This window comes from Protomyctophum bolini (assembly GCF_963924005.1).
Source record: "Protomyctophum bolini genome assembly, chromosome: 12".
In the NCBI taxonomy this organism is placed as follows: domain Eukaryota; kingdom Metazoa; phylum Chordata; class Actinopteri; order Myctophiformes; family Myctophidae; genus Protomyctophum; species Protomyctophum bolini.
This window is the reverse complement of record NC_137873.1, coordinates 28,905,364-28,920,619: the sequence shown is the minus strand read 5'-3', so window position 1 is coordinate 28,920,619 and position 15,256 is coordinate 28,905,364. Positions and strand designations below refer to the sequence as shown.

The window sequence follows — 15,256 nt, the reverse complement described above, 5'->3', positions numbered from 1 at the left end:
TGTGGCAGTGGTTACAGCTTTCCGGTGGGCCTTCGCGTTGGATTGGCTCCTGCTTGGCCCCCGTCGCCGTCTGTCACACACGCGTGGGCGGGACCCACATGATGTGACTGCTGAACCTTGCGTCACCAGAGATAGAGCCTGCCTGCCTAGTGCCTAGTACTGACTGTATCCATTGATTGATTGATTGATTGATTGATTGATTGATTGATTGATTGATTGATTGATTGATTGATTGATTGATTGATTGATTGATTGATTGATTGATTTTATTTGTATTTACATGTTGCTTTTTAATTTAATGTGAAGTCATTGATCACCCCTTGCAATGTTTTTCTGCTTTCATAATGTTTGGATAATAATATATGTATAAGCCTGCAAAACATTTAGGCTATGCGAAACAATGAACACTTCACCCCTTTTGCAACTAGATGATGTTTAGGGCACAAGAAACACTTTCCTGGGGGTTTGTATGTGTGTAATGTGTTTTTAGATATTTTAATATTTCAAAGTGGCTGTGATGTCAATTCCTTCATGGACTATACATGTTGTCTCAGTACCCACAATCTCGGCCACTCACTCACTTACCACTTACACTTGCCACAGTGAAATTGGTGACCTATACTGAAATATGTGACCATCTTGTGGACTTCACATACGGTAACTTTCATGGGGGTCTTTAAATATGTGGCCTAAATAGTGCTAGATAAAACTCTGCTAATAAACAAACCGCAATGATTTATTACATTATGTGATGTCTACAGCCGGTCACCAATTTCACCGTAACATGACCATGCTGGAGTGACCCAAGTGTGAGTGAGTGAGTGGCCGAGATTTTGGATATTGGAATCGCAATCGAATTAGCCTGGCACGGCCAGACTCATAGCGAGGATTCACTGACGCTTCCTAAATTTGGCAAAATCTTTCTGGCCATATAGGGTACAAATTTCAAATTGTGCTACTGTTATCTACTGCAAATATGCCAGTAAGACGCCTGAGGGCGTGCAAGCATCCGCCTGGGTGCATGACATCAGACTGCTGGGTGAGCGCTGGTGCTTTGGAATGGGGGGTCAGATCAACATATCCGCCTGGGTGACAGCAGACTGCTGGGCGAGTGCTGGCGCTTTGGCATGAAGGGGTCAGAACACTGAACAAGTGTTTACTGCAGTGCAGGTTCCCAGTGGTCCTTGACGGAGTTCCATGCAGGGGTCCCCAGCTAAATGATAGTTTGTAACCAAATGGACCCTTATGGGTCTGTAACTCTGAGAGTGTACATTGTACTCTCTCAGAGTTAAATTAATATTGATTTTACAATATAAATTGGGGTCCCAGAGATAGAAATGCCATTAAATGGGGGTTTGTAGACTAATATGCATGTCAAACAGGGGGTCCTTGAAGTTAAACAGGTTGAAATCACTGCTAGAGCCATACAAATCTTCTCTTATGGGAGTTCCTGGCATATCTTTTCAAATGATATAAACCACTGGTTTACTTAACACTGATCTGTCCCTCAATCTCTGCAGCATTGTAATGTGACCACAGACTAGATGAGACGATGACACAGTAATTGAATTAAAGCCCTTTGAATTGACACAGTAATCCTAAAAATGAGATGTATAGTTTATAGCTAGAATTTGATAATATAACAGTTTACAAGTTACTTTGAAGGTGTCCCTTGTGATTAAACAGCAGAAATATATACTGCCATAAATAAAATACATTATTTACAGTAAGACACCCTGAGGGCAAGAATTAAGAAGCGACCTCGTCCTAAAGGGCGAGGTCGCGTGCACACATCCACCAGGCAGACTGCTGGGCGAGCAGCGAGTGCTGGCGCTTTGGCATGGGCATGATGGGGGCCGGGGGTCAGATCAACAAAATCGAATTAATTCTGTACTGGCCATATATGGAGCGTGTCTTGAGTGTACAGGGTTTTATGAGGTCAGATGAACATATGGAATGTCAGAACAGGTCAGCTCCATATATGGAGATCTACGGGTGGCAGAGGGGGAAGTTCCGGGCCTTAATTTTCGGGCCTGTTGAGAACTTTTCACCGCCTGGCTCCAGCCTTGAATCTCTAGCCACTCCCATTAAGAAAATATGTTCTGGTGATATAATGAAGTGAAACAAAATGAAAATTCAGACTGGGTGTCAGGCTAGAGCTAAATGATAGTTTGGAACCAAATGGACCGTTATGGGTCTGTAACTCAGACTCAGAGAGTGTACAAATGGTCTGGAACCAACCATTTGTACACTCTCATGAGTTAAATTAACATTGGTTTTACAATATAAATTGGGGGTCCCACCCAGAGATATAAATGCCATTAAATGGATATCCACGGCTTGGGGCGTCTTCACTTGTCGAAAAGCATATCGCCCCAGCGTGGATATCTCGCCCCAAAGCACCCAAGGGACCCAGAGATAGAAATGCCATTAAATGGGGGTCCGTAGACTAACGCATGTCAAACTGGGGGTCCTTGAAATTAAACGGGGAGGGGGCTAATTAGTGTCAATTTAGGGGTCCTTACCTTGACGTGACAAAGTTTGGGAACCACTGGTCTAGATATAGCAGTAGTATGTAGTCATCTAGTATATATTGCCATCTAGTGGCTGTTATAAATCATAGCGCATATCACAACATCCCTTTTTCTTTCAATGTAAAATCACAACAAAATACTTTTAAACATTTCTGTTGCACAACTCTTCTCTTCATCTTCCCCATCTACTGCTGCATTTTCTGGCAGAGATAGTTTTATACATCCATATATATAGGATACGTTATCTTTATAACTTTTGAAAGTTGACAGCAGTATTTCTTTTTTTTTTTTGCATTCACTCGTAGCAGCAATTTATTCAAATGTAATTGAATTGAAGTTTGTTACTCTGTATATATAACAGAATTTCTATGTACCGATGTGTAAGTAGTGTAGAGTATAGTGTGCATACAATGATTTGTATAGGTGCTTATATTACATTCTCTCTCTCTCTCTGTCTAGTTACTGCCCTGCCTACACATCCCACAGTACCAAACATGATGGTGTGAAAAAGTTTATGCTGAACCGGAAATTTGTCTTGGGCTTTCACCCCAGCTGCAGCCACACATAAAACATCAGTGACAAACAAAAATACATAACAGAGGGAGACACAACATTACACAATGTTGTGTCTCCCTCTGTTATGTATTACTATTTTTGTTAATTGTCATATAGTAATACCAGTAAGACGCCTGAGGGCGAGAAGCGACCTCGCCCAGGTCCAAATATGGCACTGGCCATATATAGAGTGTGTCTTGAGTGTTTGACGAGGTCAGATCAACATATGGAATGTCAGAACAGGTCAGCTCCATATATGGAGATCTAAGGGTGGCAGCGGTGGCAGTGTCTTGAGTGTACAATGTACATGGTTTGATGAGGGCCCAGGTAGGGCCGGGCCTTCATTTTCGGGGCTGTTGAGAACTCTAGTTTTCGCCGACTATACCTCCGAGTTCATGATCCTTTTAAAATCTCTCGTCCATTTTTGTACCTTGCTACCCATTGCAATTTCTGTCTCATAGAAGCAATGCTACATAAAGATCTAGCTTACACATGAGACATAACACACATTTAAAGATGCACTGGCTGACTGCTGTTCACTAAGAATAAGGCTTTGTGTATACATACTAGTAGTATATTAATAGTATGGCTCTGAAAGATATCAGCCCTTCACTTAGTTTTTTTATTGGGTGAAGGCCAATTAACATGCTAGATGACCACAATCATTACTATTAATGTCCATTCATATGAACCCGTTTTATAATATATACCTAGTATATCTTAAGTTGTTATACATTACGCCAAGAACAATTTTAGTGATAAAGAAACCCCTTTGAATCTTGAGATGATTTGCCATCTCTCAAATGTAAAATTTGTTTTAACTGAGTGCAGCATTATACATACGCAGAAACCCCAGAATGATAACACAAATAAATGAATTGACCCTATATCTTTGTTTCCATCTTATTGTATCGCAGTATAAGTAAATTTAATATTTAGATCACATTAAATCTGACAGTCATCTGACAATGACAAGAGGCATTTACATGTTATGAAGAGCCCTAAACCGGGCTGTACACGACAAGAGGCTGATTTTACAAACATCACACAGACAAGGAGATAACCATTAGGATACAGGATTAAATTTACAGGGCATAGAGCAAGTGATGGATTTGCCACAGTCCAGCAAAGCAATTGGCAAGATGTTGATCCAGGGGGAAAAAGAAGAAGTGTTCTATTAAATCAATGTCAATAAATAAGGTGTCTTTGTGCCTGGCTGAGAATAGTAATATGTTGTACCGTGGAATGAGAAGTCCAAAGCTGTGTGAAACATACTATGTACAGTATGTTGTTAAACCTTTAACCACGTTATAATCGGACTAAGCGATTTTCAATTCCAAAAAAAGAAATTATAGACTAATGAAAATAATAAATCAATATGCAATCAATATATGCAAACAAATTAAAATAAATTGAACACAAACGATTTTATACGGTGGCTGACCTGCCTCCAGCAAATGGAATCTTAGAATGGAATGTGTATTGCTTTGTTTTAGTGCTGTGATCAAGTGTTAACCTGAATCATTTAAGGCACAGAGAAGGAATGGCCTGAAAATTACAGATCTAATTGAAAACAATATTAAAAATAAAAAGCATTTCTTTTAAAAAGGAAAAAACTATACTGAAAACATAACAAAGCAGCGAGTTGATCCATAGTTGATTGGAGAACAGATGGAAGGACGGACGGGTAGCCAGTGGAATGAACAGACTTCTTGGGCTATAGGATCGTCATCCTATAAACCCATTCGGATACTCTGAATAATCTGGAAGATGGCTGTGGAGAGGGAACAAAAGATGGATAGGGCTGTCACGAACATGTCATTTTACTTGACGATTAATTGTCACACAAATAAATGGGATAACGTTTTCATTGTTTTTGGCATTGAACATGCAAAAATTACATTTCTATTAGGCTTCATAAACAAGAATTATACAGGGCAGATATGCCAAATAACTTAAATAGAAAGAAATGACAGATTTAATTAAAAGGGAGTTTTCTTTTTAAATGGTGGAAATAGCTGATCTACAACTGCATAACGCATCACGATGATTTGTGTGCGTATAGATCTGTAATTTCCACTATTTTGGGGGAAATGTATTTGAGCCCCTCCTATGTCCAGATTTGAGTGTGTGTGCAAACACAAACTTTGTCCTACACAAACATTAAATTCCATTGACAATGAATGGACAATTTTGAGTGTACAGTGTACATTGTGTAACACAAACGAAGGTGAGGAAGCAAATTCTGATTGGCCGGAATGAGATGATGTACGATGATAAGAGTGCCCCTCACTTCACACGGGTGTGATTTTTCAACATCTAGAAACAATTATGAGATTATATGGAAAACAAATCACACCCATGTGATCACTTTTGTCTTCAATGTTTGTGTCTACACAAAACCCAAAAGGCTGGGCATTGTGATCAGACGATTATGTAAGTATGAGTAACATGCCTAAAGATGGAGATTGAACAGTTCAACAAATCCAAACTCCATAAATTAAGCATATCTGATATCTGCCACTTACAGACAGTACATTGAAGTGTGCTAAATTCTACTAATTTCCAATTCAATTAGAATAGTTTCACCACTGTATGGTAGAATAGAAACAATATCATTAACCCCTTTTGGTGTTAGCATTATTTTATAACATAGCTATTGAAAAATAGAATATCTACATTCTACAAGCTCATAGCACGCCACCGAGTGGCATGCTACGAGCTTGTAGAACACACGACAGACGGACAGAGCTTCAAATACATAATTTCCAGTCCACAGACATGCTTGTCAGAGACCATACAAAATAGTCAACAAAGGACATTCTATTATCAAATCTGAACCCACAATCCTCTCTATAACTTATTTTGTGGTCTCAGTCTGATTCTGTATAGGCATACTGCTGCCAGACCACAGTGACCATACGGTACATTGTCTACTCTGGGCCAATGTGACCCAGAGCAGCAACCCTGGACACACAGTCACATACACAGCAAAGTGCTTACTGTAGTATTACTACAAAGTATATTTAAAAAAAGAAAATGCATCTTACACCATCGTACATCATTACCTCAACATAATTACACAACTTAAAATGAAATGCAGGCTACTTTGCTGTTGACAATAAATACAAACAAAAGTCGAGTTGGGATGAGTCACCCCTAAATGACAAAACTGAAAACAAATAAGAGACAATCCAAGAGATAATATGAGTATCTCAACAGGCAAGATGGCTGCCAACACTGATCCAAATGTGGATGTCCTTATGTAGACTTTGCTGAGGTGGGCAAACATGTTGGACAATGCAAACACACGTGTACAGAACCACCTTGCTTGGAAAAAGATTAGGCCTACCAACATAGGAAAGAATAACATTCAGCAGCACATGAGACTCTGTTCCTCAAGTCTTTAAACCCCAACTACAGTAGATAGGGAAGAGAAAATGCTGCCAAACACATTGCCAAAATATGTAATCAGAAGGTCCTAGCAATTAGCAAATATAAAAATACAACAGTTTGTGGCCATGCTGTGTTTGTGACATGAGTTGCTGAGTTGGCTGGCCATGGAAATGTCAGGAGATAAGGTGCTCTCATCTAATCATGTTGTGTTCTTGACAAGGGCAGCGCTGCAGATAAACTCAAAATACCTGTGTGAATGCCAACATCTGATGTTTTGGTCAGTCTCAAAAACGGTTTTAACAAATTGAGCAAGCTAGTGGAAATAACTGTGGAAGTAAAGTAATGCTACGCCTCCTACCTCTAATCTCTTTTTCGATCCTCAATTCCGTCAAAGATCAATCCTCAGTTACAGTTGAGTTTTTCTCATCAATACACAACCATCACAAGTAAGCCTGAGGCTACAACTAGCATATAGCAGTCTAGCTCTGGTCCATAGCCTTCTACTGCTTCTATGATTCTGCCCTGCAGTATAAGGCTATGGGGACTTTCGGTTTTCAAATCGAAATCAGACCAGCCTCTCGTCTTTAGCGTAAATAAAAAATAATGTTTTTGCTACTCACAAAAACAAAGGCGGGTTGCGTCATTAGAAAGCCTACTTTCCTTAGTGGATGCACTCTGAGCCCCCCACCACACGTATAAACTGTACTTTTTGGCCACCGGAGGAAAAATATTCTCTATGAGGCAATTCTCTGGGCAATATCGGTAGAGGGCACAGCGGAGTAACTAGAAGTATTTTTTCCCCGGTGGAAATAAAATCCCCCTTTGGCCAAAAAGTACCGTTTATACGTGTGGTGGGGGGCTCAGAGTGCGTCCACTAAGGAAAGTAGGCTTTCTATTGACACAACCTGTCTTTGTATTGTGAATGGTGAGGTCAAACGCTTGTGAGATTTCCACTAAAGAGGAGAGGCTGGTCTGATTTCTATTTGAGATTTAAAACCGAAAGTCCCATAGCCTTATACTGCAGGGCAGAATCGTAGAAGGCTATGGACCAGAGCTAATAGCAGTCTATGACTGCATGAGAAGCAACTGTACTTGCATATTCGTTTGTCACATTATGGCACCCCTAAAGGCACTATACTCACTATTTTCTTTGTGCATGATTGAATTGCATCAACAGTCACAGTAAATAGAATTATTTGAACTGTGTTGAGTTGAAGTGAACAAGAAGATTTTACTACGTTTTTACTTTACACTCACCTGAGCCACAAACAACAAAAATGAACAGGGCCAGAAGCCAGGGTCCCACGGCCACTTTGTCATCTTGAGTGGTTCTCTGCAACGCACGCACGCGCGCGCACACACACACACACACACACACACACACACACACCATCAAAACGTAGGCCTGGCTTACTACATAGTAGTACTACATACTATCATCAATGACAAACATACAGTATCATATGGACATATAGAATGCGGAAAGATGCAGCTGAGATATTTACATCTTATCTTGATGGCCAATTAAGTTGATAAACACACCAGACATACAATGTGTCAACATATTTTGCTGGCCAACTGCACAAATCAAGTTCCTACTAAATCATATAGCAGGTTCAAGGAGAAAAACAGACACCGGTTCTTGAATGAACAGTTTAGTACCGTCATATTATATTTATTAAAAAAATAAAGCACAAGGACGTGGTCTGATATAAACGTTACCGTGGATTTGACGACGTTGCCTCTTTGTGTGATGTTTTTGCTGTGTTTCTCGTTGGCCATGCGGATCCTCTGCTTGGCGACCATCTTTCAATACAGTTGTTTTTCTTTATATCTGGAAAAATAAACGACTCGGTGCCTGTAAGTGGCTTCTTTGCTTTAGTTTAAAAGTAAAGGCAAGCACAACGATAGACAGGAGGAAAAGCAACGCGTTACTAATGCTACGTATACATCTGCGACCCCGCCCACACCGGAAGAATTCTATTTTTTTCCTTTAACTAAAAAAAACTTTATTCAAAACCGTTCAAGACAAAAGACAAGGTGTAGACAAAACAATTAAAAACATTTAAAACAATTACATTAACTGTAGCGGACCCAGCTGGCCTTTTAAGGATGAAGTCTGAACTGATGATTTTGAAGTTGCTTTATTCATAGATCAACGTAGAACTGGGACAGAAACAAAATACAATGTATCAATGGTCATAAATCACTACAATATAATCCATAAACTGTTCCAATCTCAGGCACAAAATACATTTTCCATGCAACACTAACGTACATTACACAATACATAAACAGTCTTCTGCATACATTTTAACAATAATACCAAATACCAATAACAGTGCAAGCAAATCAATAAAATACCTTGTCCCCCTTTCCAGCTAGGTGCTATATTCTGTGTGTGACATCAGTTCGTTCCATGGTTAGTTGGCATTTGACCGTTCCTTTGGCCTCCCTTTCCTTAGCCATCCACATAACCAACCAACTTCAGCCACACCATTTGTGTGCTGTCTGTTCCAAGTCTTCTCTGTACTGAGGCAGCATTTCCTTGTTTTTAACCACAGTGCCACAGCTGAGCTGAGTCCCAATCATCTGATTCACATCAGCTGTGATCAGTTGTTGGCACACTTCCTGTTCCAATGCCTCACAACACTGAATATATACTAAACAATAAAGTATTACCTGTGGGTCCGTTACACTCCCACCAAATCATACAGTGATTTAAAAGCAATGTACATAAATCACAAATGATTTAAAATTACGTGACCCCAGATGCATTTAAAATTCTTAGAATAGGTAAGAGTGAGTTGTACCATCTTTCTCCCACCTTGAGTACTCCATCTCCAATGAGAGCATGCTCAGCATTGACTTCCAGGAGCCTAGTGTCCTGGGCCTTGAACCTTCTAGCCATGGCTGGTTTCCCTTTGATGGGCAGGGATGCCTGCGCTTTGTCTGGTTGTCTTCGCACTCCTCTAGGCCTCCGTTCCCCTTTGACTGCTGCCGGGGAGTCTTGCTTGGTAGCCCCCTTGTAGGCCATCGCGGCCACTGCATTAGGCTCGGCCTCTCCGGCCTGCAGAGTACCAGCTCCCACCGAATCCCCTGGTGCCTTGGGATGTGAGGCCAGGGTAGCTGCACCCTGCTGGGCTGAGTCTTTAGGCTTCACCACTGCTGCTCCCTCAGTCACCTCCAGCTGCTTCTTGATGACTGTTTCTTCCTCACCAGCCGGCGCACCTGGGCCTGGCTGCTTTTGTTGAATCTCTTCATGCTGCTCCTTCATGGCAGTCAGGGGTTTCTCCTGCTGCTCCTTCATGGCAGTCAGGGGTTTCTCCTGCTGCTCCTTCATGGCAGTCAGGGGTTTCTCCTGCTGCTCCTTCTCTACGGCCGCCCTCTGTTGCTCCTGCTCAGCAGCCAGGAGCCTCTGCTGCTCTCTCTTCTCTGCAGCAGCCCTCTGTTGCTCCTGCTCAGCAGCCAGGAGCCTCTGCTGCTCTCTCTTCTCTGCAGCAGCCCTCTGTTGCTCCTGCTCAGCAGCCAAGAGCCTCTGCTGCTCCCTCTTCTCTGCGGCAGCCCTCCGTTGCCTCTCCTTAGCAGCCAGGAACCTCCTCTGTATCTCCTCTTGCCTCTCCATCTCATGTTGTCTTTGAACTTCCAGAGCTTTGCTTTGTTCTTCCTGCTCACGTATAATTTCGTACTCATGAAAATAATTATGCACTTCCATTCCGTAAAACTTTCCATTTACCATATTCTCAGCAACAACTTTGAAAAGATCTCTTGAAGCGCATTCACATATAGCCACTCGGCCTCGTAGACCATCAGGTGGTGTGATGCATTTCTGGATTATTTCACCATACAGTTCAAAAATGTCTTTACTCTTCTCCAAGGTGTAAAGGAGAAGTCTTGGGTCCCTCTCTGTAACGCTGGACCTTAACTGTTTCTTTACTATTCGTGCTGCCATTTTCCAATGTTCATATAGTTCAAAAATACTTTTCAACTTATGCTCAACCTCGGAATCTGTATCGTCTGCCATTTTGTAAAAGAAACGGAGAATAAACCTTAAATGGCCATAGAAAATAATTTAGCACAGAAAACTATATTTCCCTTAGACAACTGCATGTATTATTAATTAAACAAAAATAATCTTGGAAATCATAAACATCTGAAAATGTAATTAAACAAGCCTTGTGCAAGTCTAGTAGCTTGTTCAGTTCCTTTTCCATATAGTTAGTTTCCTGACCTTGTGTGCATGTTCCTTTGAATGGAAGTTGTGTTTGTGTCTGTTCACCAGATCCATGTACAGATGTCAGACTCAGAGTGAGAGAAGTCCATGTTTCCTTGCAGGTGGTAGATGATGAGGAGTCCATTCGGGTAAAGTTCTACTGTAGCGGACCCAGCTGGCCTTTTAAGGATGAAGTCTGAACTGATGATTTTGAAGTTGCTTTATTCATAGATCAACGTAGAACTGGGACAGAAACAAAATACAATGTATCAATGGTCATAAATCACTACAATATAATCCATAAACTGTTCCAATCTCAGGCACAAAATACATTTTCCATGCAACACTAACGTACATTACACAATACATAAACAGTCTTCTGCATACATTTTAACAATAATACCAAATACCAATAACAGTGCAAGCAAATCAATAAAATACCTTGTCCCCCTTTCCAGCTAGGTGCTATATTCTGTGTGTGACATCAGTTCGTTCCATGGTTAGTTGGCATTTGACCGTTCCTTTGGCCTCCCTTTCCTTAGCCATCCACATAACCAACCAACTTCAGCCACACCATTTGTGTGCTGTCTGTTCCAAGTCTTCTCTGTACTGAGGCAGCATTTCCTTGTTTTTAACCACAGTGCCACAGCTGAGCTGAGTCCCAATCATCTGATTCACATCAGCTGTGATCAGTTGTTGGCACACTTCCTGTTCCAATGCCTCACAACACTGAATATATACTAAACAATAAAGTATTACCTGTGGGTCCGTTACATTAACACCATAGATTATTACAAGCAGTATTGCAAGCAGACCCCCCACTATAATTACAAGACAGTGTTACAACTGATGCTGTAAAATTAAAAGACCCTATTTTCCAGATTTTCCAAAAAATATATAGTCTATTATTGCACCTATTTTGTTCATATTTGTAGCCTATTGGTCTATTTAGGCGCTGCACATTAATTGTTTGATGCAACATGATTGCATTGCACACTGTTTTCTTTCTCCATCCTTCATCCAATTCAATAGCGGTCGGTGATTGGCTTGTTGGTTGTCGTGGTAACTGCTGAACTCAACGTTGATGAATACGCCATATGGAGGAGACTTCATTTTCTAAATGAATAATGAAAAAAATATGAATTGTAATACTTTACTAAACAAGATAATCTGATATGAGACCATAATTATGAACCGGTATAAATGCTTAGATGCGGTTGATACCAACTTCCAGAGGTTGTAACACTTGGTCCATTTGTGATCAGAAAATACAGAACGACACGCCACATGTTTGCATCTTCAATCAACTGTGGTACCGGTATCTGCATTTGGTTATGGCACACATACACTTTCACTGATACACTCATTCCATGAATTACCACTAACAATAATGTGATGATGTAAGCAGACAAATGTGACTTTGTATATTAATGTGGTATAATTAAATGTGGTGTTGTATATTGGCATGAATTATTTTACTTAAACTGGTGTGTACAGTACACTATACTTTTAATTAATACAAAAGTATTTGTTGTAGTGTCACATATAGACAACATGAAGATTAGAAAGTATTTTTTGGACACTACTCCATATGTCTACATGTCTTCCTCATCATCACTGTAGGCCTATCATTTTTGCACAACCCAAAGGCTCTTTCCAGAGCCACACACACTTAGTTTCATATGATCAATGGGGCCGATCTACTTATATGTATTGTACATTACATTGTATTTGTAAAGTTGCCCGAACGGCCAAGGCTCCAAGAATCGACACAGTCCAAGAATGTACATCTTTTGTTGTATTTATTTACCTCCAAAACTGATGAACAGCCCATATGACGGATTGTCACAGCCCGGGTCTGAGGCAAAACAAAATACTGCACGAATGATACTGGCCACGATACACTTTCAAAAACCAAAAGTAATAAATAAACACTTGATAACTAACAAAGACAAAAACAACAAACCAAGAACTAAAGACACTGAAAACAGGCTATGCCTTCCCTGAAGACCCTGGCAGCTCTCCCTTGGTGTTGTCTCTTTGCTGTCTCAAGCCAACTGAGCAATCTCCCCTCAACATTTCCAGCCTCCCTTATATACCAGGTGAGACCCACCCACAATGATTAGTAATTGGACCAATCTACTCAAACCAGGTAAACCATGACCCATGAGTTAGACCAACTATACAATTACACATTTAGAGTCTGAATGTTTTCCAAGGCATCACATCACACAAAACAATTACAATAGAATTAGGCAACACAGATAAGGGTATATGATGCTACACATGGCCACCCCTCCAAGGAGCTTGATGACAGTCAATTAATGGAAGCATCTGTGCAGTGTGTGTTTGTCATGACCAGTTTTATATTGTGGAGTCTTCTAGTGTCTATAGGGCACGGGTTGCCCCGTGACAGTATTGTTTGTTTTTGTACTGCAAATGCCTGCTTAAGTTTTAATGCTTTTTTATATTGCATTGTTTGCTGTCTTGTTTTCTTTTAACCTGTACAGCACTTTGGTTGACCTGGACCTGGTCATGATAACTCTTGCTTCTTAACTGTGCCGTATTAAGAAGCTCTGTTGTTTCAGCGTAACCTCGCCCTTTAGGGCGACTTACTGGTGTTTTATAATGTATTATTCATCATTGGCTTTTATTTAATGTGTGCTAAATTGAAGGGATGATAGCGCCCCTATATTATTGCAGGGCAATACTTGTACATCAAGCTGCCTTAAGGCTACGTTCCAACAGTCTGCAACTGCATGTTCACCTGTACAGCCCATAATGCCCTTAATACAGGCCTCCACCTGGGCTTTGACTGCTCAGGCCTGCGTAAGAGTGGGTGGAGGATGAAACAGCTGAAGAAGAGACAGCACAGAGGCTGGCTCCAGTTTCACCTGCCAGTCATGAAAGGTACCGAGGAGGCAGTTACATGAGTGAGCCCTGTGAGCTTAAAGTGCTGTCACTGTGGCTTGGAAGAATAGTATAGAGCACGCCGGTAACTATGGTAACATTTCTAAATTGTTGTTTGTCAAGTGGACCTCTGTGCATGAGTGTGGACCTCCAGGGGTCCTTGAAATCTAATTAGTCAGATACCGGTAAATAGACGGAAGGAGACCAATGACTGCATAAGGCTATTTTCTCAGGGCAGTAAATGGTGCTGCCTGAAGAAGAGCTATCATATAATTGAGTTGATTAATGTAATTGTAATTCAATCCACCTTTATTGCAATATAGAAAATGCTAAGAATGACTGTATAACAATATAAAAATGATCACCTACTTCTCATGTGCAATGTACACACTTCAATTTCTTCAATTTAATTTCAAGCTAAATATCTTTGCATATCAGGGTCCCTGGACAATATTATCTCAAAGGGAGATCCAAAGTCCATGAAAGTAGGCCTACATTTTTGCTAGGTGACATGATATAATTTGAAAAGTAAAGAAGCAGACCCAATTCACGATGTCTCAAGTTTGAAAACTACAACTTTTTATTCAGATGTGAATGTTTCACAAGGAACTTCTTCAGTCATAAAATGTCAGTCACAAAAATACATTCAACTTCATTCAACTTGTCTTATACTATTCATACACCTGCATAGTAGCCTATACGTCCTGACTCTTGTCATGTTGCCCCGTTGCCAGCAGAGAGCGCCCTTGCACTTGAACTTTACAATTGATTCCATAGTTACCGGTATTCCAAAACTGTGTCAACGCTTTACCCCATGGGCACATTTGAGCCGACAGCCGCGGACAGAAGAAGCTGTGTTTTACGTAATTTCCGAGTTTTTAGACAGCTGGTGGATGGAAAAGAAGCTCTATCCCCGCGGCTGACTGCCGCGACGGACAGATTCCCGGAAACGCTCACATCCGCGGGGGTAGAGCTTATTTTCCATCCACCAAAAAGCCGGAAAGCCGTCGGGCGTCAGCTTCCTTTGGCCGCGCCTGTCGGCTCAAATGTGCCCACGCCACGGTGTTAACGCGTGTGGCGAGTTCAGACACAGGTCACACTGTCACACAGCCACATACAGCATTATGGTAGCCTGCTGCAAGTGGGCAGCCTACTGTCGCATTTCAAAACAGAAATGTTAATAATTCATGCGTTAATTTTGTTGGCCTATACGCCGTGGGGGGTGGCACCCAAGTTACAAAACGGAGTAATTTGGCTATTTGTTAAATTAAGATACATGGCAGAAATGTGGGTTTCGAGTGTCAGAAAACGCTGAATTGTATTCACTGTCTCACACTCACCGCCAAAAACTAAAACATGTGTATAATATTTCCATAAATCGTCATACAATCCGTGAAAGTATACGTTTCCATCGTCGGTGCGCCGCTTTTGCATAAAACGATGTCCAGCTCAGCCCGAGATAAGAAGCAGGCAGCTGACGACCTGAGGTAAAATGCAGTTCAACCTTCTATGTGGATAGACTCTCTCTCTCTCTCTCTCTCTCTCTCGTTTACTACACATGTGGATAAATGCCCCACCCCCCTCTCTCCCCCCTTAGAGTCCTTTAACTACACATGTGGATAGACCCCCCCCCCCCTCTCTTTCTCCT

General features: G+C 41.1%; 1 protein-coding gene across 1 annotated transcript; it reads right to left on the bottom strand.

Moving 5' to 3' along the window:
• Positions 1-3,980: 3,980 nt before the first annotated feature.
• Positions 3,981-8,439, bottom strand: LOC308325116 (stress-associated endoplasmic reticulum protein 1). Its single transcript, XM_080777521.1, has 3 exons — positions 8,208-8,439; positions 7,743-7,818; positions 3,981-4,863 (listed from the first exon to the last, which is right to left on the bottom strand). Exons 1-3 carry the CDS (start codon positions 8,289-8,291, stop codon positions 4,823-4,825), a joined length of 201 nt encoding a protein of 66 aa, XP_080633647.1. The 5' UTR covers positions 8,292-8,439; the 3' UTR covers positions 3,981-4,822.
• Between the last annotated feature and the right edge of the window lie 6,817 nt (positions 8,440-15,256).